This window comes from Lissotriton helveticus, chromosome 7 (assembly GCF_964261635.1).
Source record: "Lissotriton helveticus chromosome 7, aLisHel1.1, whole genome shotgun sequence".
NCBI lineage: Eukaryota > Metazoa > Chordata > Amphibia > Caudata > Salamandridae > Lissotriton > Lissotriton helveticus.
This window is the reverse complement of record NC_136068.1, coordinates 382820569-382845438: the sequence shown is the minus strand read 5'-3', so window position 1 is coordinate 382845438 and position 24870 is coordinate 382820569. Positions and strand designations below refer to the sequence as shown.

At 47.6% G+C, this 24870-nt stretch overlaps 1 protein-coding gene across 2 annotated transcripts in view; it reads left to right on the top strand.

The window, feature by feature from the left end:
• Positions 1-24870, top strand: part of LOC144768497 (CMP-N-acetylneuraminate-beta-galactosamide-alpha-2,3-sialyltransferase 2-like) — a 496260-nt gene that overhangs the window by 423170 nt on the left and 48220 nt on the right. For both annotated transcript variants that reach the window (XM_078652207.1, XM_078652208.1), the window contains exon 5: positions 23983-24028. In XM_078652207.1, coding sequence (XP_078508333.1) covers positions 23983-24028 — 46 coding nt within the window. The remainder of the gene's footprint in view (positions 1-23982; positions 24029-24870) is intronic.

The following is a 24870-nucleotide window of genomic DNA, read 5'->3' as shown; positions in this document are numbered from 1 at the left end:
TTTAAAATTCATTATTTTTTATCACTTTAATATTGGCTGCACCCCTTTGTTTAGACGCTGCTCACAGTAGCCTGAATATGCAAGCAGCGTTACAAAAAGGGGCATTGCCAACATTAAAATGCTCTAGCATTTGTGAGAGTTTAAGCTCTTGGCATTAAAAATAACAATATCGTTTATATATGTGTTGCTTTTAAAAACACATAAATAAAAGGTATCGTCATTTCTCCAGTATTAGGGGTGTCTTTCATAGATTCACATGCTTGAATATTCCCCGTCGTCGAAGTGGGAGTCCCACGGTACATAAAAATAGCAATATTGCTAATATAACATAAATGATAATATCATAGAGTACTAAAAATAGAGATAATACACTGTAAAACCTCTAAATGGTAACTTCCATAGGAAGACATTACAAGAGAAAAAACTCATTTGTAACATATCAGTGTCATTATGTTGGTCCAAACTGCAGCCAATCAGGCTCAAGCACCCTCTAGAACCTTCTCCTCAGAAGCTCAAGCCCTCAGATTTTCTACCGCACGTCGTGTGAAGGGAGTCTCCCTGAGCTCTGCTCAGTTTTCTTCAGAGTTTGTCTCTTCAACTTATTTTTTCCAGAATGTCAAGTAAGAAGTCTTTGTTTCGAGCTTGCTCTTCATGTGGGAAACTACGGTTGTTTGAGAAGGACCCCCACCAAAAGTGTATTTACTGCCTGTACCCTGACCACAAGGTGGATGAATGTAAATTCTGTAGAGCTCTTCCTTCTAAGACTCTCAGAGACAGGGAAGGTCGTCTTCTTATATGGTTGAAGCGCCTCCAAGATAAAGAAGATGTTCTGTCAGACGCAGTAAGTCTTCAGTCAGGCTGTTCCACTGTCCCTTCCAAGCGTGGGAGTGTTCAAGACTTGCCTTCTCCTTTTCTTCAGAAAAAGAAAAAGCTGGCTTTGCCTGTGGCACAATCTTCAAGTTCTATGCCTTCTGTGTCAACGCCCACGAGACCTGGCTCTCAGGCGTCTTGTCCAGGCTCTATCAGTATTCTGACAGTCTTGACTCCCAGGTCGTCGACGGGCTCGTCGACGACCGTTCCGTCCACAAGATTGGCTTTGATGTCTTCGTCGACGACCTCTGTGACGACGACGTCTGCTTCCTCGTCGTCGACGACGGTGATGTCGACGTCCTCGGCGTCGACGAGAGCTACTACAATCCCGTCGACGATCCCTATTGTCTCGTCGGCGACGAAGTTGCCGTCGACGAAGAAAACCTCTTCGACGTCGAAGGATTCATCGTCGACGAAGGTCCCGTCGACGTCAGCCTCTCCGTCGACCACCTCGTCGACGTCGACATCGTCGACGAAGAAGGCAACGATGGTTTCGACGACGAGAGCCCCGTCGACGTCGAGTGCTCCGTCGACCAGCTCCACGACGACGGCGTTGTCGTCGAAGAAAGCGACACCGGTTCCGTCGACGAAAGTACCGTCGACGAAGGTACCGTCGACGACGATGCCGTCGACGACATTATCGTCGACGAAGATACCGTCGACGAAGACACCGTCGACGAGGCTGCCGTCTCCTCAGATCCCAGCAAAGAAGACTCCGTCGACGCACGTTCCGTCGACGACGATACCGTCGACGACGAATCCCTCAGTGGGCCCTACCTCGTCGACGATGGCGATTTCCTCAGCGGCATGTTCAGGATCCTCGTCAGGATTGGGTTCTTTTGCCACCATGCCTCTGGTACCACTGCCTTCCTTGACCTCTGGCAGGGACTCTTCTCTGCAGTTGCCACCTCCTGATCTCCAATTACCCTCACCTTTGATGGCAACTGATCACGAGACTGGATCTATGGGGGAAGAGGATGACGATGAAGCTCACAGTCCATCGGAGTTAATCATAAAATGTCAAGACTCCAGTTCTGACCAGGAGGAGGTGGAGGAAGTGGTCCAACCGGATGACCAATTGGTCCAGTTTCCTATGGCATCTTTCCCAGTTTCTTTGTTTTCAAACCTCCAGCATATGCTGGATGACTACAACCGAAGGTTTCCGCCTACCCCGCAGGGTACTCCAAGCCACGCTCCTGCGGAGGACTCCGGCCCTGCCACCCATCCGCAGTCTTTGGAGCAGCCTGCTTTGCCAGAGCTTCCCCGCCCTCACCCCCCTCTTATTCCGCAACCTAGTGCGCACGGGGTGGATGAGTCGGACAGTGAAGAAGGAGAATTACACCAGGATACTGACGATGAGCAAGATCCAGATATGGTGGATTACGACGACTATCGGATACAGACACCTTCTCCGCAACAGCCAGAGGCAGGTGATTCGCCTTCCATTGATACAGCAAGCTTCCATGTGCTGATGAATAAAGCGGCGGACCGCTTTAAATTGCCAAGAGAACAGCGGCAAGAAGATTGCTTTCTCTACGATTTCAAAAACAAACCATACAAACAAATTCACACCATACCAATCATAGAATTTGTATGGAAAGAAGGGATGAGGATTATGAATTCTCCAAACTCCTTGCCGGCACAAGTCCCTCGCCTGGAAAGGAAGTACAAGGCTCCTGCAGGTTCTCCTGCTTGTTTGCTGTCGCACCCCAAACCAGACTCGGTTGTCACACAGGCGGCACAGCGACGATCCCGCAATCCGGCGACTCCTCTCACTACTCCACCGGATAGAGAGGGTCGACGTTTGGACGCCATTGGGAAGAAATTTTCCACCATGTCCTCTACGTCTGTACGCGCTGGAAATGCATTGGCCATTCTAGGTCGTTTCGACAGGCAAATGTGGTCTGACATTTCCGCATTCGTTTCACTAATTCCAGAAGCGTCCAGAGCGGAAGCCCAGCAGGTTCTCCAGGATGGCATGAGGGCGTCAGAGGAAATGATTGACTGTGCGATTGATGTGGCGAGTACGGGATTTCGCATCCTCGCCAGTGCTGCGGCTCTCCGCCGCCAGGGCTGGCTTAAATCCACTTCTTTCCGACAAGAAGTCCAGTCGAAGATACTCGACATGCCCTATGACGGTGAATCTCTTTTTGGCGCTCACATTGACGAGGCGCTTGAGTCAATTAAAAAGGACACCGATACAGCAAAATCGCTAGTCTCTTTACAATTTAAGAAGCAGCCCTTTCGTGGCGCCCGTGGAAGAGGTTCGTCTTCCACAACTTTTCGAGGAGGACACACTCAGTACCGCCAATTCAACCAAGGCAATCAACGTTACTCCTCCCAGCAGTCTACTCGCCAAAATCAGTCAAGACCCTATAAAGGAAAACCTATTTATAGGGGTGCCAACAACAAACGCCAGTGACTCTCATGTCACACAAGGAGTTGGAGGGAGAATCTCGCAGTTTTATTCCCAATGGTCTCTGATAACATCGGACCAATGGGTATTGGACATTGTTCGCAAGGGTCATGCCTTGGAGTTCACAGAGATTCCTCCTCATTCTCCGCCATCAGGCCCGCCACCTCCCCATTTGCTAGAATTGCAACATCAAGTTCGTCTTCTCATACTAAAAGGTGCAGTCGAAGTGGTTCCTATATCACAACAAGGGACAGGTTTCTACTCACGTTTTTTCCTCATTGCCAAGAAGACGGGAGAGTGGCGGCCTATACTGGATTTGAGGGCGCTCAATTTCTTTCTAAAACAGCAGTCTTTCCGCATGCTCACATTGTCAGAAGTCTTGCGGCTTCTCTGCAGCGGAGATTTCCTGTCCACGATAGATCTGCAAGACGCCTATTTTCATGTGCCGATTCTGCAACAACATCGCCAATTCCTGAGGTTCAAGGTGGGCACTGTCCATTACCAATTCAAGGTGCTGCCTTTCGGCCTGCGTTCAGCGCCTCGTGTTTTCACGAAGGTCCTGGCCCCAGTCATGGCTTATCTACGTCTTCAAGGAGTGCAGATTTTTCCTTATCTGGACGATTGCCTCCTGAAATCTCCGTCTCCTCTTCAGCTGGCTCACGACACAAGTCTCTGCCTGCGGACTTTCGAGTCACTGGGGTTGACCATCAACGTGGACAAGTCACATTTAACACCATCACAAAGGAGGAACTTCCTGGGTGCCATTCTCGACACGGAATTATCAAAAGCCTTCGTTTCCCAAGAACGACAGGTGAAAATAGTACGTCTGGTCACCCTCATCCGTTCAAAACAGTCAGTTTCTGTGCGCATGTTGAAGTCCTTTCTGGGGATGGCGTCGTCCTGCATCGCTCTACTCCCGAATTGCAGGCTCCGCACTCGCCCTATTCAGGAGGAACTAGACCTGCAATGGCGCCAAGTGTCAGGATCCTTCAACGATCTAGTGAGAGTCTCGTCTCGCATGAAAGACAGTCTCCTTTGGTGGAGAGAACCATCCAACCTAAACGAAGGAGTTTCCTTTCTGGCCCTTCCTCCGGATCTAACACTGACCACAGATGCATCCATGGAGGGTTGGGGAGCTCATCTCCTAGACCTTTCAATCAAAGGAAAGTGGACTCCGTCACAACGAACATGGCATATCAACAGATTGGAGCTGCTGGCGATCTTCCTTGCTCTCAGATCTTTTCTGCCAGTAGTGCAAGGAGAGTCCGTGCTGGTTCAAACGGACAACACAACCAGCATGCACTACATGAACAAACAGGGCGGCACAAGATCTCAGCCCTTGTCTCGGCTAGCTCAGAAGATCTGGAACTGGGCTCTTCGCCATCGAATCTCCCTGACGGCGGTCCATCTGCCGGGGGTTTCAAAAAATACTAGCGGATTCGTTGAGCAGGTCCACATCATCGACCCACGAGTGGGAGCTTCATCAAGAGACTCTGGACATGGTGTTCCGCCGATGGGGTCGTCCCCTGATGGACCTTTTTGCCGCTCCACTGAATCGGAAGTGCCCCGCCTTTGCGAGCTGGCATCCTCATCCGGGGTCCAGCGGCAACGCCCTTCTCACGAACTGGAGCGGCCTGTTCGCCTATGCATTTCCTCCCATTCCATTGGTGCCGAGGACGTTGTGGAAGATGCGCAGGCAACCCTGCCACTTGATACTGATCGCACCTCGTTGGCCCAGACAGGCTTGGTTCTCAGAACTTCTTCTGTTGTCCCAATGCACGCCCATTCGTCTACATCCACGTCCGGACCTTCTGTCCATGGACGAGGGCCAAGTCTGCCATCCAGACCCGACCACTCTTCAGTTATGGGCATGGAACCTGAATACCTCGAATTCGCGAACTTAGAGATGCCCCAAGAATGCAGAGAGATTCTAGCTTCTGCTAGAGCTTCCTCAACTGTTCAAACGTACAAACTAAAGTGGAAACGGTTTTGCCATTGGTGCGCAAAAGCAAATGTCCATCCACTCACTTCTGCCCCGGAACAGCTGTTGCCTTTCTTTCTAAGCCTTGCTCAGTCTGGCCTCTCTCATGCCACCTTGAGGGTCTTTCTGGCAGCTATTTCACGTTTCAGGCATGATGGCTCAACCTCTCTCTGCTCATCCAGAATTATCAGACAATTCTTTAAAGGTCTCTTCAGGAAGTTTCCTCCTATCAGACGCCCGCCTCCGGCATGGCAACTCAACGTGGTATTGTCACAGCTCATGAAGCCTCCTTTTGAGCCAATCCACAGAGCAGACAACAAATTTCTTACCTGGAAGGTCGTTTTGCTTTTGGCCTTAACATCTTCTCGCCGTGTGAGCGATCTTCATGCTTTCACAATCAAGCCTCCTTATTTGCAATTCAAACCCGATGGAGTATCTCTTCGTACCAATCCCTCTTTTTTGCCAAAAGTGCCTACAGATTTCCATCTGAACGAACCTGTCTTCTTGAAGACTTTCTTCCCGAATCCACAGTCACCGGCAGAACAACGCCTTCATTCCTTAGACATCAGTCGTTGTCTAAAGTTTTACATTTCAAGAACTGCCCCTTTCCGCAAATCAGATCAACTTTTTGTAGCATATGGAAGAATGCGAAGGGGACATTCAGTGACAAAACAAACACTTGCAAGATGGCTCTCAGCAGCCATATCCTACTGTCACCAACAAGCTGGCAAGCCTTTACAGTGTCCTGTGAAGGCACATTCGACGAGAGCGATGGCGTCTTCCACCGCCTTGTTTGCCGGAGTGCCTCTACACCAGATTTGCCGGGCGGCAACGTGGTCGAATAGGCACACCTTTACCAGACATTACTGTTTGGATTCCATCAATGAGGCGGATACCGCAGTGGGGCAAGCAGTGCTTCGCCATCTCTTTAAATAAGGTGAGCCTCTGTTCCCTCCTCCTTTTTCTTCTGTGATTGCTATATGCTTTTAAGCTATGTGTTTACTTCTTGTGAAGATGCTTGCAATCCCAGTGCTAAGGAGTTACTGCTATCTATTCTATTCAAGCATGTGAATCTATGAAAGACACCCCTAATACTGGAGAAGAACTATTGTTACTTACCTGTAAACAGGTGGTTCTCCAGTATTGGTGTCTTTCATAGATTCACATGCGACCCACCCTTCCTCCCCTCAGAGGCTCTCTTCTCCTCATACGCTATTATTACTAGTGCTACGAAAATCTGAGGGCTTGAGCTTCTGAGGAGAAGGTTCTAGAGGGTGCTTGAGCCTGATTGGCTGCAGTTTGGACCAACATAATGACACTGATATGTTACAAATGAGTTTTTTCTCTTGTAATGTCTTCCTATGGAAGTTACCATTTAGAGGTTTTACAGTGTATTATCTCTATTTTTAGTACTCTATGATATTATCATTTATGTTATATTAGCAATATTGCTATTTTTATGTACCGTGGGACTCCCACTTCGACGACGGGGAATATTCAAGCATGTGAATCTATGAAAGACACCAATACTGGAGAACCACCTGTTTACAGGTAAGTAACAATAGTTCTTACAATGCAAATGTTATGGTATGTTATGTATTTGATAGAGCGCGACAGCTGCCTCAGCAACGAGGCGTCCCGGCGCTGAAACCATAAAATAACCAACAGATAGGAGGGGGGGAAGGATGCAAAAGGTTAGGACAGTGGGAACAGATGGGTTTTAATTGCCTTCCTGAAAGCGGACAGATTGTCCAGGCAGCGAATGAAAGGAGGTAGGGAATTCCATAGTTTTGCTCCCAAAACTCTGAACGAGCGGCCCCCAACACGGCAGAGTTTCGTACGCGGAACCACCACCAGATGTTGGCCCGTGGACCGCAGGTTGCGTTGAGGGGTATAGGGTACTAAAAGCGGTCGAAGAAGTTCAGGGCCATCATTCTTGAGAATTTTAAAAGCAGTGGTGAGGGTCTTAAATTGAATTCTAGATTCAACCGGGAGCCAGTGAAGTCTTTGTATGGTGGCTCTAGCGAAGCACCTCCTGGGAAGACCCACTACAGCCCTGGCCGCTGAGTTCTGTATCCGTTAAAGCCTCGCTATTTCTGTTTTGTTGGCGCCAAGAAGAAGGACACTAGCATAATCCAACCGAGAGAGGATGATGGATTGGATTATGAGCTGGCGCGTTTTGGAGTCGAAGAAGCCAAGTATAGGATTAATGCTTCTCAGCAGGCCCACACAGGTAGCGGCCACTTTTTTTGTGTGGGTTTGGTAACTCAGCGAGTAGTCCAGCCAAACCCCTAGGTTCTTTACCAGAGTTTTTGGGGATGGGATGGAGCCCAGCAAGGAAGGCCACCAGTGATCGCTCCAACAGCTGGAGTTTTTTCCGAGGAGCAACACCTCCGTTTTCCCTGCGTTCAGCTGTAAGCAGTTGCCTGTCATCCACTGAGCAACTGCAGCCAGGCCATCCCTGAATCTCGAGGCTGAGGTCGGGGGGCCCTCAGTGAGAGTGATGACAAGCTCAGTGTCATCGGCGTATGACACCAGCGTGAGGTCCCACTCTCTGGCCACATCCGACAGAGGTTGTACGTAGAGGTTAAAAAGGGAAGGGCTGAGTGCAGAGCCCTGGGGGACTCCTTGACCTATGGAGTGAGGTTGGGAAATGAAGGGAGGAGCTGAGACTCGGAAGGATCTGTCCGTCAAAAAAGAACGGAACCAGTCAAGGGCTAGATCACGGATCCCTATAGCTTCCAGGCGTCTAAGCAGGATGGTATGGGAAACCGTGTCAAAGGCTGCGCTGAGATCGAGCAGAATCAGCGCCGCACTCTGACCGGCATCCAGTATCCTCCGAAGATGTTCAGTGGTGGACAAAAGGGCAGACTCAGTACTATGACCTGGCCGGAACCTATTCTGGGATGGGTCCAGGATGTTATTTTGGGCCATGTGATGTGACAGGACATTATTAGCATGAGCTTCTGCTAGCTTCGACACCCAGGGGAGTAGTGAGATGGGCCTAAAGTTTTCTGATTTTGAGGGGTCCAATGTTGGCTTCTTAATAATGGGGGTGACCCAAGCTTGCTTCCAGCAAGTGGGGACCACTGCTGAAGAAAATGAGAGATTTAGAAGCGTGGCCAGTGAGGGCAGAAAGAAATCCAAAGATTCAATAAATTGAGCCGGTCTCATGGGATCTGACGGGGAGCCGGACTTAACCTTCCTACAGAGTTTGGCTAGATCACTGTGGGAGATCTCGGGTAGAAGTGGTAGCTTGGTGCCTTTAATAGAAAGGTTGGAGGATATAATAGAATTGGAGGAGTCCTGTGGGAAGGCACTGTAGATTTTCCTCACCTTTTCGATAAAAAAGGTGGCGAGGTCCTCGCATAGCTGTGCGGAGGTAATGCAAGAGGCTGGATTGCCGCCGTTTTGAAATTTTTTCACCAGATTGAAGATGGTTTTTGTGGGGTTGGAGCTGGAGTTGATTTCTTTAGCGTAGAAAGATGCGCGGGCCGCGCGTATGGCTTTGTGGTATAGTTTTAATTTAGACAGGTACAGAGCTTTATCCCTGTCTTTAAACTCCTTTCTCCAGTTGCGTTCGGCTACTTTAGCTTTTTTCCGCAAAAGTTTCAGATTTTCATTATACCAAGGGTTAGAGGGGGAGCTACGTCCTCTAGTCCATTTAGCTGGTATAAGGGTGTCAAGTCCTTTAATGATCCAGTCCAGAAATGCATCATAGGACGTGTTGATGTCGTTAGAGGCTTCGTGATGGAATTCTCCAAGGGTAGTGAGGAGATCATCAGTTTGTAATTTATGCCAAGGTCTTTTGTAGCAAGAGGGGGGTGGAGCTTTATAGGACAGTTTGTTTACCAGTATCGTGAATTTAATGAGAAAGTGGTCAGTCCATCCCATGGGTTTAGGTAGGTCAGCTCTGGCCTCCTGGATGTTGGTAAAAACAGGGTCAAGTAAATGGCCAGCAGAGTGCGTAGTGGTGTGAATAAGAGGGGTCAGCTGTAGAGCAGATAAATCGGCCAGAAGATTTCTGATGGTGGGGTCCGAAGTGGAGTCAAAGTGGAGATTAAGGTCTCCCAGTATAGAAAAGTTGGCCGAGGTCACTACCAGAGCAAGTGCTAACTCTAGGAGTTCCTCAGTAAACTTAGAAGCGGGGGTCGGTAAATGTAAAGGCCGGAAAGGGAGAAGTGGGGGTCTGTAGTAATTTTAAACCGGGCACATTCACACCCCTTAATGTCTTCCTTCAGAAAAGAACAGGAGTATAGTGTACGGTAAATGACGGCTATGCCGCCTCCCCTAGTATCTCTATTAATAGATTTCATAGAGAAACCCCCCGGCAGCTTAAGACTCGGAATGCTGGTCAGCTCTTCCTGTAGCCATGTTTCGCAAAGGAATAAGACGTCAGGGTTCTCATCGGTAAGGAGAGTATTAACCTCCGGGTGGTGCTTAACAAGGGACCTAACGTTAAGTTGGAGGACAATAAAAGGAAAGTGTTTAGGCATACTGGTTTTGTGCCCTGATAAGCACGGTTTGGGAGTGACAAAGTTGCAGGACTTATATTGTAGGCCAGTCTGACCAAGGCAACCAACTAACTTGTCACATCTTTGGCCCGAGTTGAGTACATGGAGGCAATCTCTGTCATACTGAAAGCCAGTCCATGTATTTTGAGCAGGGGGACAGGCGAGAGGCGAGGACAGGCTTGCCTTAGGCGCGCCTTTGGCGCGCAAAAGGCGCGCCCGTCCGCTGCGCGTACGATGGACGCACATAATATAAAGGGGAAAGGAAGGGCGGGGGGGCGTGTCCTCCAAGGGGGCGTGGCCTCGCGGCACGCCGAGAATGGCGGCGGGAATTGTTTGTGAATCAAAGTCCGCAGACAGCGCAGTCAGCTGTGCGGTGATCCCAGGAGCCAAGTCCTGTAGTGCCAGGGAAGGGTAAGTGCTCTTAAAATCAGCAAGGTACGAGTGACACACAAATATTAAAATATAAACAGCTCCCGGCTTTCCGCCTCAGGAGTAAACAAGGTTTCTGGCAGAAGGCGCTAGCAGTCAGCGCTTTATACCAACAGGGTGGGGGCGTGGCCTCGCGGCACGCCGAGAATGGCGGCGGGAATTGTTTGTGAATCAAAGTCCGCAGACATCGCAGAGTCAGCTGTGCGGTGATCCCAGGAGCCGAGTCCTGTAGTGTCAGGGAAGGGTAAGTGCTCTTAAAATCAGCAAGGTACGAGTGACACACAAATATTAAAATATAAACAGCTCCCGGCTTTCCGCCTCAGGAGTAAACAAGGTTTCTGGGAGAAGGCGCTAGCAGTCAGCGCTTTATACCAACAGGGCGGGGGCGTGGCCTCCAAGGGGGTGTGGCCTCGCGGCACGCCGAGAATGGCGTTGGGAATTGTTTGTGAATCAAAGTCCGCAAACATCGCAGAGTCAGCTGTGCGGTGATCCCAGGAGCCGAGTCCTGTAGTGTCAGGGAAGGGTAAGTGCTCTTAAAATCAGCAAGGTACGAGTGACACACAAATATTAAAATATAAACAGCTCCCGGCTTTCCGCCTCAGGAGTAAACAAGGTTTCTGGGAGAAGGCGCTAGCAGTCAGCGCTTTATACCAACAGGGCGGGGGCGTGGCCTCCAAGGGGGCGTGGCCTCGCGGCACGCCGAGAATGGCGGCGGGAATTGTTTGTGAATCAAAGTCCGCAGACAGCGCAGAGTCAGCTGTGCGGTGATCCCAGGAGCCGAGTCCTGTAGTGTCAGGGAAGGGTAAGTGCTCTTAAAATCAGCAAGGTACGAGTGACACACAAATATTAAAATATAAACAGCTCCCGGCTTTCCGCCTCAGGAGTAAACAAGGTTTCTTAAACGCTCGCAAATGCGAGACCTATTGCATTGAAAATGCTTGTTCATATACTTAGCTGAATCACTGCAAATACAAATAATAGCACTACAATCTTTGTTGAACTTGATAAGAACGTCTTACAGCAGCATTTCAAGTGACACTGTATTCCATGTTTTCCAAACGTCTGGTGTCATGTTTTTACCTCTGTTCCGGATGCTTGGTGACATCACTCTTTTCACATATACCTCTTTCTACACCTTGCATTGAATGTTTAAAGCTTGGGGTGTTTTGCAATTTACCTACTATCAATACTGACTCCCTAGAAAAGGGGGCTGATGTATCAAGGGGTTTTATTAATTCTTTGTGGGTAAATGTGATGGCACATATTGGAAAAGATTCTTATGAAAACAGCAATGTTCGAGGCATGTGGGCTGCTGAATTCATATCTGTGCATAGATCGCCGCCTAGTGTTGGGTCCGGATGATTGCACATTGTTGTCCTGGAAGAGTCTTCGAAGTATCACGAGATAGGTGGCTCCTCCCTCGGACTACAGTGCGCATGGGCATCCTCTCCATCCTCAGATTGGTTTTTTCAGCCATTGGGTTCGGATGTACTTTCGAGCACTCCAAGTTCGGAATCAAAAGAAAGTTTTCAAACAGGCCAAAAGGTCTTCGGATTCGTCGGTATTGTTTTCGATCGGTACCGATAAACTTTCTTCACCATTTGCTTGCACTCCGGTCGTCGAATCGGGCAGTTAGGCCTTCTCGACGCCAAGTGGACGGACGGTCGATGGAACGAAGTCCATTCAAATACTGCCCGCAGTGCAACTCAAAGTTCCCGCACACAGATAAGCATCCTGTGTGCAACAAATGTTTATCTCCAGATCATAATGAAGATAATTGCCTAGCTTGTGCCCAGTTCCGGTCCAAAAAGAAGATCCGGAATCGGCGGGCGGCAAGGCAAGAAATGCAGAGGTCGGCACCGGAGCCCGAGAATATCTTCGACGATGAGGAAGAACTAGTTGACGCCGAAGACTCGGATCAAGAGGAAGGTCAATACTCCAAGCACGACTCTGAATATTATATCGACGAGGAAGAACAAATCGTCGATGTCGAAGAATACGATCAAGACATCGTAGCTGTCGAAGACGACTCCGATGACAACGAGAGGCGAACCGTGAGTACACCGCCCCACACAGACACTACACCAATATCAGAGACTCAGGTCGAGGCATCGCCAACAGGCCTTAGCCAAGATCTAAATACTGGTTCTATAGCCCCGCCGTACCGCCCGGCTAAGAACATACAAAAAGAGCCGTCTGAGACACGTAATCCAAGGCCGGTTCAATCGAAACCGAAACTCATCGACACGACAGTCTTTGGACCGAATGTCGTCGAACCGTCTTTGGACCGAATGTCGTCGAACCGAAGGTGATAAAGCCAAAGGGCGCCGAGCCGAAGGCCACCGTTCCATATAAACCTTCAAAGCCAAAGGCCTTCGAATCGACCAAATCGGGTTCGACTGTCGAAAAAGGAAGGAAGCCTGTCAACGAAGGCAAAAGGGCTACGCCCAAGGCAGTCGTCGAACCGATGGCGAAACCTAAGGGAGACCAAACCAAAGCAGTCGAGCCGAAGCCCATCGATCCGAAGAAGGGCATCGAGCCAAAGCCGCAGGCTTCGAGGACACCTCTACAGCCTAAAGAAGTTATCGAACCGACGAAACCGCTAGGTCCGAAAAAAGTGGTGAAACCTGTAAAAGACGTCGGACCGACAAAACCAGTCGGAAAGCCTCAAAAACCGATCCAGGCACCAAAAGCGGTCGAACCGATTAAAGGCATCGAACCGAAGAAAGGTCAAACCAAAAACTACGACGCCAAGGCAAAAGACTGTGGAAGAGGAGATCATCCATCCAGACCCCTCCACAGAAGATCAGTCCAAGCTATATATTGACCCAAATACTGGGAAGTGACTGTTTATACAAAAAAGAAAAGACCAGTGCCTGCTGAAGACTTTTCTAGAATTCCACTCAAAAAGAAGAGAGACTGTGCAACCTCTCCTATTCTTTTCCAACCTATCTCTCCAGCTATGCCTACTACTCCACATGCCCCATATTCACCTGCACGCTCTGACTACAACCCAGATGAAGATCAGGATGCAGATGTGGGTTTTGAATATCCACAAAACCCATATGTAGACCCGAATTCACAGCCAGGGAGGGGGGAGGGGAGAGGGGGGGGCAGACACTGAGGGGGCTCTACCCATTACAGACCCTACTGTATACCCAGCTAAGCCATCACGCACAGAAGACACAGTGGCTTTTAACTCTTTAATAGATAGAGCAGCAATCTACCATAATGTAGACATGCATTCAGATGCTATAGAAGAAGATTTTCTATTTGATACGCTAGCAACATCAGAAAGAAGTGTCAAAACACTCCCCATGCTAAAGGGCGTCCTAAAGCACGCAAATGACATATTCAAAGACATTGCTAGGGCACGTGTCATCAACCCTAGAATAGAGAAGAAGTATAGGGCTGCACCAGTAGACCCTACTTACATCAGGGGACAACTGCCTTTAGACTCGGTGGTATCCAACGCACGAAAGCGTGCTAATTCACAAACTACTGGAGAGGCTCCTCCTCCTGACAAGGAGTCAAAGATTTTAGAAGCATCAGGCAAGAGAGTGGCAGCTCAAGCAGCAAACTCATGGAGAATAGCCAATACTCAGACCTTGCTGGCCAGATATGACAGGGCGCACTATGACAGATTAGAAGGACTTCTCCAACACTTACCTGAGCCTTTCAAAGAGCAGGCGGATGAACTTATACAGGAGGGAAAGCTCATCACCAATGCCTCCATTAAGTGTGCTCTAGACGCGGCAGATACAGCTGCCAGATCTATCAACACAAGCGTACTGCTTAGGAGGCACGCATGGCTTCGCATATCTGGATTTAAGAGTGAAGTACAGGCCACAATTCTTAATCAGCCTATAAATCCAGATTTTTTGTTTGGTCCAGCAGTTGACTCAATTCTGGACAAAATGAAAAAAGACACAGAGACTGCAAAGTCCATGGGAGCTCTTCAGTCACAACAACACAGAGGCTCCTTTCGTCGCTCCAATTATAGAGGAGGAGAGCGAGGTAACACATCGCAGCAATCCTCCACATACAAAAGTAACACGCAATCCACATACAATAAAAACACAAACAGGTGTGGATACAGAGGAAATAATAACAAGGGCAGAGGTTGTGGAGGCAATGCCAATAGATCCTCCACTAACACCAAACAGTGACTTTGGCACTACCCCCAGACCATATAACACCGGTCGGGGGAAGACTACAACAATTCCTGCCAGTCTGGTTAAACATCACTACAGATAAGTGGGTCAGGCAAATTATCCGACATGGCTATTGCCTAGAACTCACATCAACACCACCCAACATACCACCCGTACACCGTCCAATGTCACAGGAACATATAACATTACTGCAGCAAGAGGTCATCAGTATGCTGCAAAAGGGGCCATAGAACCAGTCCCACTCCAACATCAAGGAACAGGAGTATACTCACTATACTTCCTCATTCCAAAAAAGGACGGTTGTCTCAGACCAATATTGGACCTCAGGCCCCTCAACCTGTACATTTTATCAGAGCATTTTCATATGCTCACTCTCCAACAAGTCTTACCACTGCTGCGCCAGAGAGACTTCCTAGCAACTATAGACTTCAAAGACGCATACTTTCATATACCAATACACCCTGCTCACAGAAAGTATCTGAGGTTTACTATTCAAGGACAGCACTACCAGTTCAAAGTCCTACCATTCGGTGTAACAGCTCCACGGGTATTCACCAAATGCCTAGCAACAGTGCCGGCACATCTCAGGAGACAACACATTCATGTGTACCCATATCTGGACGATTGGCTAATACACACGCCATCGGCCCAGCAATGTGCCAGCCACATCTCAAAGACCATTCATCTCCTGCACTGTCTAGGCTTCTCGCTAAACTACCCAAAGTCACACCTGCAACCCCCCCCCCCCTGTCCAACAGTACCTGGGAGCAACAATAGATACACTAGCAGCAAAGGCATATCCAAACGCAGCACGGATCAACGGAATGCAAATGTTAATCCAAAAGTTCAAACCACAACACTCATTGCCAGCTTGAGTGTTTATGCAACTAATAGGCATGATGGCCTCGTGCATATTCATAGTCCCTCATGCCAGACTACACATACGTCCGCTACAGGAGTGCCTAGCAAGGCAGTGTAACCAGGCTCAGGGACAATTAAAGGACCTAGTGTTGGTGACCAGTCGGGCATACAACTCTCTGCATTGGTGGAATCCACAAAACCTTTGCAAAGGACGACTGTTCCAGGAGCCTGTCCCACAGTGGACGCATCCCTGCTAGGCTGGGGAGCCCATGTCCTGCATTACACAGTCCACGGACTATGGACTATACAACAGAAAAAGATGCACATCAACCTACTAGAGTTGATGGCGGTCTTTCTAGCCCTAAAAGTGTTCAAGAAACACTTATGCAACAAGACTGTGTTGATCCGGACGGACAACATGACAGCTATGTATTATATTCAAAAACAGGGAGGAACACACTCCCCACAGCTGTCGCACCTGGCTCAGATTGTGTGGAAGTGGGCCATTCAGAGGAACATGCTTCTCATGGCAGAACACCTCCCAGGCAAGGACAATCAAATAGCCGACCTGCTCAGCAGGCACAGTCAACAGATGCACGAATGGGAGATTCACCCCAATGTGCTCCAACCATTCTTCCGGCAGTGGGGACAACCGGAGATAGATCTGTTTGCCACAAGCGAAAACGCAAAATGCCAGTACTTTGCCGCCAGGTTCCCACATCCGCAGTCGCAGGGCAATGCGATATGGATGAACTGATCAGGCAAATTTGCGTACGCTTTTCCCCCAGCTCCATTAATACCGCTAGTGGCACGCAAAATGCGCCAACATTCGCTGATGCTAATCCTAGTTGCTCCCACATGGGCGAGGCAACCATGGTACACAACGTTCCTAGAACTGTCAGTGGTGCCTCATCAAAGACTGCGACTCACACCCAGTCTTCTAACTCAGAACCATGGCGAAATCCAACACCCAGACCCGCAACAGCTAAACCTGGCGATCTGGCTCCTGAAATCCTAGAGTTTGGATACCTGAACTTGCCTCCAGACTGCATGAATATTATCAAAGAGGCAAGAAGACCCACTACCAGGGCATGTTATGCAGCTAAGTGGAAACGTTTCGTCATTTACTGCAGTAACAACGATATCAACCCATTAGATGCTTCTACACAAAACATCATTTGCTATCTCTTGCACCTACAACGTTGCAATTTACCCTACTCATCCATCAGGATACATTTAGCTGCGTTAGCAGCATATCTCCAAAACAGGCAACACCTTTCACTGTTTAGAGTGCCAGCAATTAAAGCATTTATGGAGGGACTCAAACGAGTAATTCCACCAAAACACCCACCTTCACCAGTCTGGAATCTAAACATAGTTTTAACCAGACTTATGGGACCACCTTTTGAACCACTACACTCATGCGAACTACAATTTCTTACTTGGAAGGTGGCTTTCCTTATTGCCATTACTTCACTTAGAAGAGGTAGTGAGCTGCAAGCCCTAACTATTCAAGAGCCATTCATTCAAGTACATGCAAATAGAGTAGTTCTCAGAACCAACCCTAAATTCATGCCAAAAGTGGTATTCCATTTTCATATAAATCAAACAGTAGAACTGCCAGTGTTCTTTCAAAATCCACAGACAGTAGCTGAAAGGGCCTTGCATACTCTAGATGTCAAGAGAGCTCTGCTCTACTATATAGATAGAACTAAGGCATTTCGAAAGACAAAACAGTTGTTTGTTGCTTTCTCACCGCAACACAAAGGCAACCCTATTTTAAAATCTGGTATAGCCAGATGGATTGTTAAGTGCATTCAGATATGTTATTTAAAGGCAAAACGTACCTTAACAGTTCCCCCTAGGGCGCATTCTACACGCAAACTAGGGGCATCCATGGCTTTCCTAGGGAATATTCCTTTACAAGAAATTTGTACAGCAGCCACATGGTCAACTATACATACATTTACCAAACACTATTGTGTAGATGTACATTCCAAACAGCAAGCTGCTGTAGGACAGGCTGTTCTCAAAACTCTTTTTCAGACTGCTGCAGCTGACACAGGCAGCCACCGCTAGGGGAGATACTGCTATACATTCTATGCACAGATATGAATTCAGCAGCCCACATGCCTCGAACGGAATATGCTACTTACCAGTATGCATCTGTTCTTGGCATGTAGGGCTGCTGACATTCATATCGCCCACCCGCCTCCCCGGTGCCTGTCGCAGCTGCAGCATTCACTCTTTGCATGGACATCTCTTACTGTACTATACTCCATCTCTGCCACAATGGCGAAAAACAATCTGAGGATGCCCATGCGCACTGTAGTCCGAGGGAGGAGCCACCTATCTTGTGATACTTCGAAGACTCTTCCAGGACAACAATGTGCAATCATCCGGACCCAACACTAGGCGGCGATCTATGCACAGATATGAATGTCAGCAGCCCTACATGCCAAGAACAGATGCATACTGGTAAGTAGCATATTCCTTTAGCTATCAGTGAACAAATCAAGCATAGCCAAAATATAAAATATGATTTTGATATTTCCTAATTCTCTACAGTTTATAAAATAATTAAACAAGACCTAAAACATGCTTCTAAACACTGCATCTTTAGACCACAGACCACAAAACTGAAAAAAGCAAAAGGAAGAAGACATTCCTAAACAACAAACCCCAAGCAGGTTAGCCTGTCTTTGTTGCTGCTACCTTGTATAACAAAGTTACATTGTATTGGCCCCTTCAGGAAGAAATACAAATTACTCTTTCACTCTCCTTTTCCTTTCTTTGAAAGGCATTTAGTTTGTGGTTGTGCAGGTGTTTTTTCAGTGTTTATATGTTTACAATGGGGAGGGCTATTTTCCTTTTGGTGGGGTTTTATCAGTTATAATTGGTTTAAACCTAAAACAGGATAGCCTAGGGACGAGTGTGGAATTAACTACAAATTCACAACACCTTACCACCCACAACCAAATGGTCTCGTTGAATCTCTCAAGGGCATGATCATGGGGCTCCCTGAAAAAGTCAAAAGATGATGGGGTGTGTTATTGCCATGCCTGCTTTTTGCTTATAGAGAAGTGCCTCAGAAGGGAGTAGGGTTTCCTCCTCTGAACTTCCATTTGACCATCCTGTGAGGAGACCACTTGATCTCGTAAAGGAAGGTTGGGAAAGACCTGTCCATGAACTTAAACAAGATGTGGTGGACTATGTACTAGGCCTACGTTCGAGGAAGGCAGAGTACATAGAAAAGGCATCCAAAAATCTTGAGGCCAGCCAACAACTTCAGAAGCTGTGGTATGACCAAAAAGCTGCCCTGGTGAAGTTCCAACCATGGCAAAGTTGTAGGTTTTGGAGCCCTTGGCACCAAGGGCTCTTCAGGACAAATGGAGTGGCCCTTTCCTTATCCTAGAAAGGAAAAGTGAGGTCACTTACTTTTTAGACTTGGGCACTAGCAGGTATCCCAAGAGGGTGATCCATGTGAACCTCCTGAAACTTTTTTGTGACACTGCAGATGTGTCCTTGTTCTTGTTCACTGATGAGGGTCGGGAGACAGAGTGAACTTCTCCCTGACCTCACTCTTCCAGCCCCCAAGATGGGTCGGTTGATGGGCTCATCTATTCAGAAACTCTCATTCCCCAACAGCAGGCTGTTTGCAGGCATGTCCTGCAACAGTATGCTGGGTTCTTCTCTTTGACCCTTGGCCAGGCACACTGGTGTACCCATGATGTGGACACTGGGGTCAGCTTGCCTGCTAAAACCATGATCTATCGACAATCTGACCAAGTCAAAGAGAGCAATAATGGTGAAGTAAGCATGATGCTGGGGTACGGGGTAATTGAACCCTCTGAAAGTCCCCAGGCCAGCCCAGTGGTCTTAGTCCCCAAACCTCAAAAAAGAGAGACAAGGTTCTGTGTGGACTATAGAGGGCTCAATGCTGTCACTAAGACAGATGCTCACCCCATGCTCATAAACAAACTAGGGGCAGCCACATTTCTCAGCACCTTTGACTTAACTTCATGGTACTGGCAGATTGCATAGCCCAGGAGCCAAAGACAAAACTGAATTTTCCACACCTGATGGGCATTATCAGTTTACTGTTATGGCCTTTGGTTTTGAGAATGCCCCTGCCACCTTCCAAAGGTTGGTGAATCAATTCCTTGCGGGGTTGGAGACCTCTAGTGTAGCAAATCTTGATGATATTGCTGTCTTTAGCTCCTCCTGGCTGGATCACCTGGTCCACCTGGGGAAGGTTTTACAGTCTCTGCAATCTGCAGGCCTAAATACCAAGACATCCAAGTGCCAGATAGGGCACGGAACTGTTGTATACTTGTTTTACCTTGTAGGTGGGGGCCAAGTGCAGCCTTTACAGCCCAAGATTCAGACCGACCTGGACTGGGAGGCTCCAACAACCCATACCCAAATCAGGGCATTCCCCTGCTTGACTGGGTATTAACTAAGGTTCGTGAAGGGATGGCGTCACAGTGGACCCCTTCACAGAACTGACCTCTAAGAAGATGCCAAAGAAAGTGAACTGTCAAAAGGCTTTTGCCACCCTGAAAGAGGCAATGCACTCAGCACATCCTCTCAAAGCTCCAGACTACTCCAAGCAGTTCACTGTACAGACTGATGCCACTGAGCTAGGGATAAAAGCACCCCTATCCCAGACCAATGATGATGGCCAGGGCCAACCTATTGCTCCTTTAAGCAGGAAGCTACTCCTTAGGGGCCAGCGTGGAGTGTCTTTAAGAGGGAGGCCTTGGTTGTGGTTTAGTCCCTGAAGAGGTTGAGACCTCACCTGTTTGGGACTAACTTCCTAATCCAATCTGACCACAGAACTCTCAGATGGCTAATGCAAATGAATGGTGAAAACCCCAAACTGTTGAGGTGGTCCATCTCCCTACAGGTAATGGACTTTTCAGTGGAACACTGACCTGGGACTGCCCATTCCAATGCAGATTTCCATTTAGATGGGGACAACTCTTTTGGGAAAGATTAGTATCGCCCCCTTTCGTTTGGGGGGGGGGGGTGCTTGTGTAGGAAAGTGCCCTTTCTGCAGGGTTGCCCCTAAATGTTTTGCCACATACCTGATGCAATTTGACTGAGTGTGCCCTGGGCCCCTGCCAATCAGGTTCACAGGCCCTGTGTTCTTTCCCTACACTGTACCATTGTTTCCACATTTGGCACAACTCTAGCCTACCTATAAGTCTTTTGTAAGGGGTACCCACGGTACCAAGGGCTCAGTAGCCAGGGAAAGGCCTCTGAGGGATGCAGCATGTGTTATGCCACCCTCAGAGACCTCTCGCCACAAACATGAACCACTGCCATTGCCGCCTGCATGTTTTAGCACAGCTAAAAGTGAAGAGTCGATATGGCACACACCCCTGTGTGCCTGCCCAGTGCTGCATGAGGCCTAGGTAAGTCACCCTTCAGGTAGGGGGCACTATGTCTCATGTGAGGGCCTATCTGCATGAGCAGACAGGCCCCTATAATATCTAAGGCCATTCTTAAATATTATAAGAGCACAGTAAAGCCATCCAGGGTATATGGTCTGGAAACTGGTCTGTACGAATTACCTAGCACCATAACGGCTTTACTTAATCTTGAGATGTTTGGTATCAAAGACAAAATTGGAGAGGATGTGGTCGACCTCGAAACTGGGGAACCGGGTTCGAGGCTTGGCAACGACGCTTAACATCCTGTGATTCTAGGCAAATCACTCGATCTCCCCGTGGCGAACACAAAAAAAAATGAATGTGTCTATGTGTAAAGAAACTGGTGTTCATGTAAAGCGCTCTGATACCTGATATCTAGTTTGCGCTATATAAAACTCTAAAAAATAAGTAATGAATAAACCTGCACTGATCCGAGTGTCCGATTTCCTATTCACTGCACTCAGAGGTCCCTTCTAGAGGGGACCCCTGAACTAAACCAGCCTCTGGTGGGTATTCTGACTGGTGACCACCAGCCTGCCACCATGAGACAGGAATCTGGACCCCTGTTGTAGGAGCCTTTGCTCTCTCGGCCTAGAAACAAAGCCTTTCCTGGGAAGAGGTGTTCACCCCTCTCCCAGGTCAGGAATGGCGCTTCAAAGGCCTTTGGCACCTTTACACATCGACCCCCAGCCTAACCTGCTATCAGGAGGAGCGTTCGCTACCTGTCTCGACACCTTTTCGGCGAAAAGACAGGCGGGAAAACGTAGATCAACCCAGAAGGTATGCTCTTGTCTGCCAACCCTACCCCTCAGGTGGGGGAGGCAAGATGAAGCCCACTCTTTAGTGCCCGCCATCTTGCAGATGGCAGGCACCCTCCATTGAGGGATAGGGATGGTGTCCACCCCCCTAATGGGTTGAGCACCCTAAGGGTGCAGTCATCGTAAGGACAGTAGCCCATTGGCTACTACCTCAAGACCCCTAAAATGCCCCCTAAGCACAGTATTTAGGGGCAGCCCTGAACCCAGAAACCAGATTTGACTTGACAAGAAGGACTGAAGAGCCATGCTGCAGAAGAAGAAACCGGCGTGTCCTGCAGCCAGCAGCCTCATAGAACGCTGGGGACCTGCCCTGCCTTCTCAAAGAACTCTGATTTTCCTTGGACACCGGATTTGTCCAACAACCCAAACCAGGACTCCAGGTCCAGCCAGATCCGCAAGCCCTCACCACGCTGCACCCAACGCCCACGGTACAAGTCTGAGTGGCCCAACACCCCAACGAGGTCCCTCCAGTGATATTTACCTTGGATCCAGCGTTGGACGACCTCCTCCGATCTTCTTCTCGATGCCTGCAGCCTCATCCTGAAGCAAAGCTTGTACATTTTGTTGAGGTCTCCATAGCACTAGCTTTGTGTTATGTGTAGTTGGTTCTTCTACAACTGGAGTTGTCATTACGTCTGGGCTTCATTCAGTCTGAAGTGATGCAGTAGGAGTTACTTGTGACATAGCTTAGTCAGTGTCAGTGGGGATCACAGTTATTGGTCGCCTCATTACTGACTGGACAATTTGCAAAACCTGTAAATGTCTTTCAATTTAAGTTAATTCTGGCTGTACTGGAGAAGTGGGCATAGTGTGAATCGCGCTAGAGCTTTAGTCTCCTGGATCCGTATAGGTCACAGGAGGTGGTCGGGATGACAGCATTTCTTCCAATATTTCATCTCCTGAATCAATATCTTAATCTTCCTCTTCTCTTGCTTAACTGCATTTTTATCCTTCTCTTCTGGTGTAAGAACTGGATATAATCTTGTTCCCTCGATAATGCCCTTTCTCCACCTACGCTGCTCTTCTTCCCATCGAGTGTCTGCATAATTCTTCATTGCTCTTCGTGCTCTCCGCTGATATATTTCCTTCTCCTTTGCAACTTTTCCCCACATTTGTAAAGGTTCGTATTGCATAGGTCGAGGTGGTGACTTCATTTCATACAATTTTCCCCTTAAATGGCCTAAAATTCGGTGTTAAAAGTTCCATCCTTCGGCACAGTTGTTACATGAAGGAAGGTTCACATGAGAACCCTCTTACCGGAGTTAAAGACGCATTGTGAGTTTTCAGCCTAGAAACAAAGCATAGTCCGCAAATGTGAAAACATATTGAGTTAATAATTAAGCAATATTATAAGTCTACATCACCATTTATTCTATTCATTTTTAATAAGTTTATTATTCTCAATGGAAATTAGCTAACATGGGGTGAGAGAAACTAAATGAAGATAATACTAAAGTCAGCACATTTCTACGATTACATCAATGTTAGGCTGTTGCACAGCTAAGTTTACTATGGGCAAAGGTCGAAAGAAGCTTCAGTACTGGTCGCTGCACAGGCTAAAGTATAGTTGCTTAGTGCAAATTTTAAAATACATGGAATTTCAGTGAAGAGTTTCTAATAGCATCTTTCATGTCTATATTTGTCACACTACAATATGTTTTGGTTGTATTTACTTATTCTACAAAACGATAATCACACATTTTTCAAGTAATTTCTAAATATGCATTTTACTGATGTTAAAATATGTTCTAAATTGCATCCCTACTGTGCTAAAATATGTCTATTTCTAAATATGCGGTAATTTCGGTCACCATAACCTGCAGAATCGTGTTTTTTAACATAGTGAATTCCACGTTTGCCTTTTGGCCGGGCCTTCCCCCACCCACAATACATTTCTTCAGGCTTGACCTCCTGGAAGCTGCCAGGGGAAAACTGCGAGGGTGTGTTCATTATGCGAATTGTAATTCCAGCTAGTGGTGAACTTCTACATAAGGCAGTAAAGTATCTTGAAAGTCCATTAAGTTTTGGGCAGTGTTACCCAGTAATCTTGTTAAGCATTCATCATTAATTAGCAAATGTCAGTGTTAGGAAAAAAGCATCAGTTTTATTAATTGTAGTATTGTGCAGTTGTCACATTTTACCTGTCCACGCCTTCTTATTTTGCTTCCTGTCTGGAAATATGGTCTCGTCTTACGGCCACCATGAATGTATTTTAACGTAAACGTTGACAGTTTTGATTTAGTACTGTTATGGTTGCACACTGACTGACGCGAGTCTTATCTTTCAGCCGCTTTGAAGTGGTCTAGAAAGACCGTATCGTCGCTGTGTTCATTTTGTTCCTAAATGAATGGTGCCATTTCCTCCAGTGCAACATTATAGTTGTTAATGTGTGTTTAATTACAGTGTCCATTTATGTAATATTACAAATGAAAGACCTTGATAGACAATGCTTTTAAATTCCACAATATTTTCTCCTTCAGCACATACACGAGAGTTAAGCAGTTTATTAAGGCCGATAAAGACAAGGTAAGGCAGACTTTCATGTTCTTCTGATTTTCTTTTTAATTATTTGGGCTTGTCTATTTTTTCACTCAAGCTAAGTGCCGCGCCACCTTGTGGTACTTCTTTATAGTGAAGATACGTGTGCTTTTCTTGCTAAAGATAATTCCTGAACATATTAATGTTGAATAATTGTCCAAAGGCATTAGAGCACTTAAGAAATTACGAGTGGGCTGTTAAGCGGAAGAACAGTTCCTTTTCTTAGAGAGGAGATGATGTCATTCACATCAGTAAGGAGGGCTCTAGATCAGCTTCCGGGAGCGGCAGGCCAGCCTCCTTACTAGTCGAAAACCTTGATGTATGGTGGCCCAGAAGGGCATGGGAGAGAGACGGGCCTGGCAGGGCCATGCCTGATTGTGCTCAAGGATCAGTAACACACCGAGCAGTAGGCCAGTGTGCACTTAGTTTTGGCGTACTTCCCCACTAAAAAGCCCCCTAATTGTATATTATTTGTAATACCAAGCAAGTATTTGCCTCTGGGAAAGGAGCACCCGGTGGTTAACATTGTTTGCAGAAGAGGACTTGGATGCACCAGCGTTCTGTCATACACAGGATCAATCTCTGGCCTAGCGGAAATGAAATGATTCCTTTTTGCCGGAATTGGTTAGATATGGCTCACTCTAACGTGCTCATAAATGAGTCGGCATACATTTAACATCTCGTGGCGGTGACCTGTGGCAGGAGTCCATCACCTACACTGGTCCTATTCTCTGCAGATTCCATCACTCCACTGTTGCTCCAGGGCTTCCGGTATCACTGTAGACCGAAGGGGTGGGTTGAAGTCAGTGCTTAAATTGAGGTAGTATTAT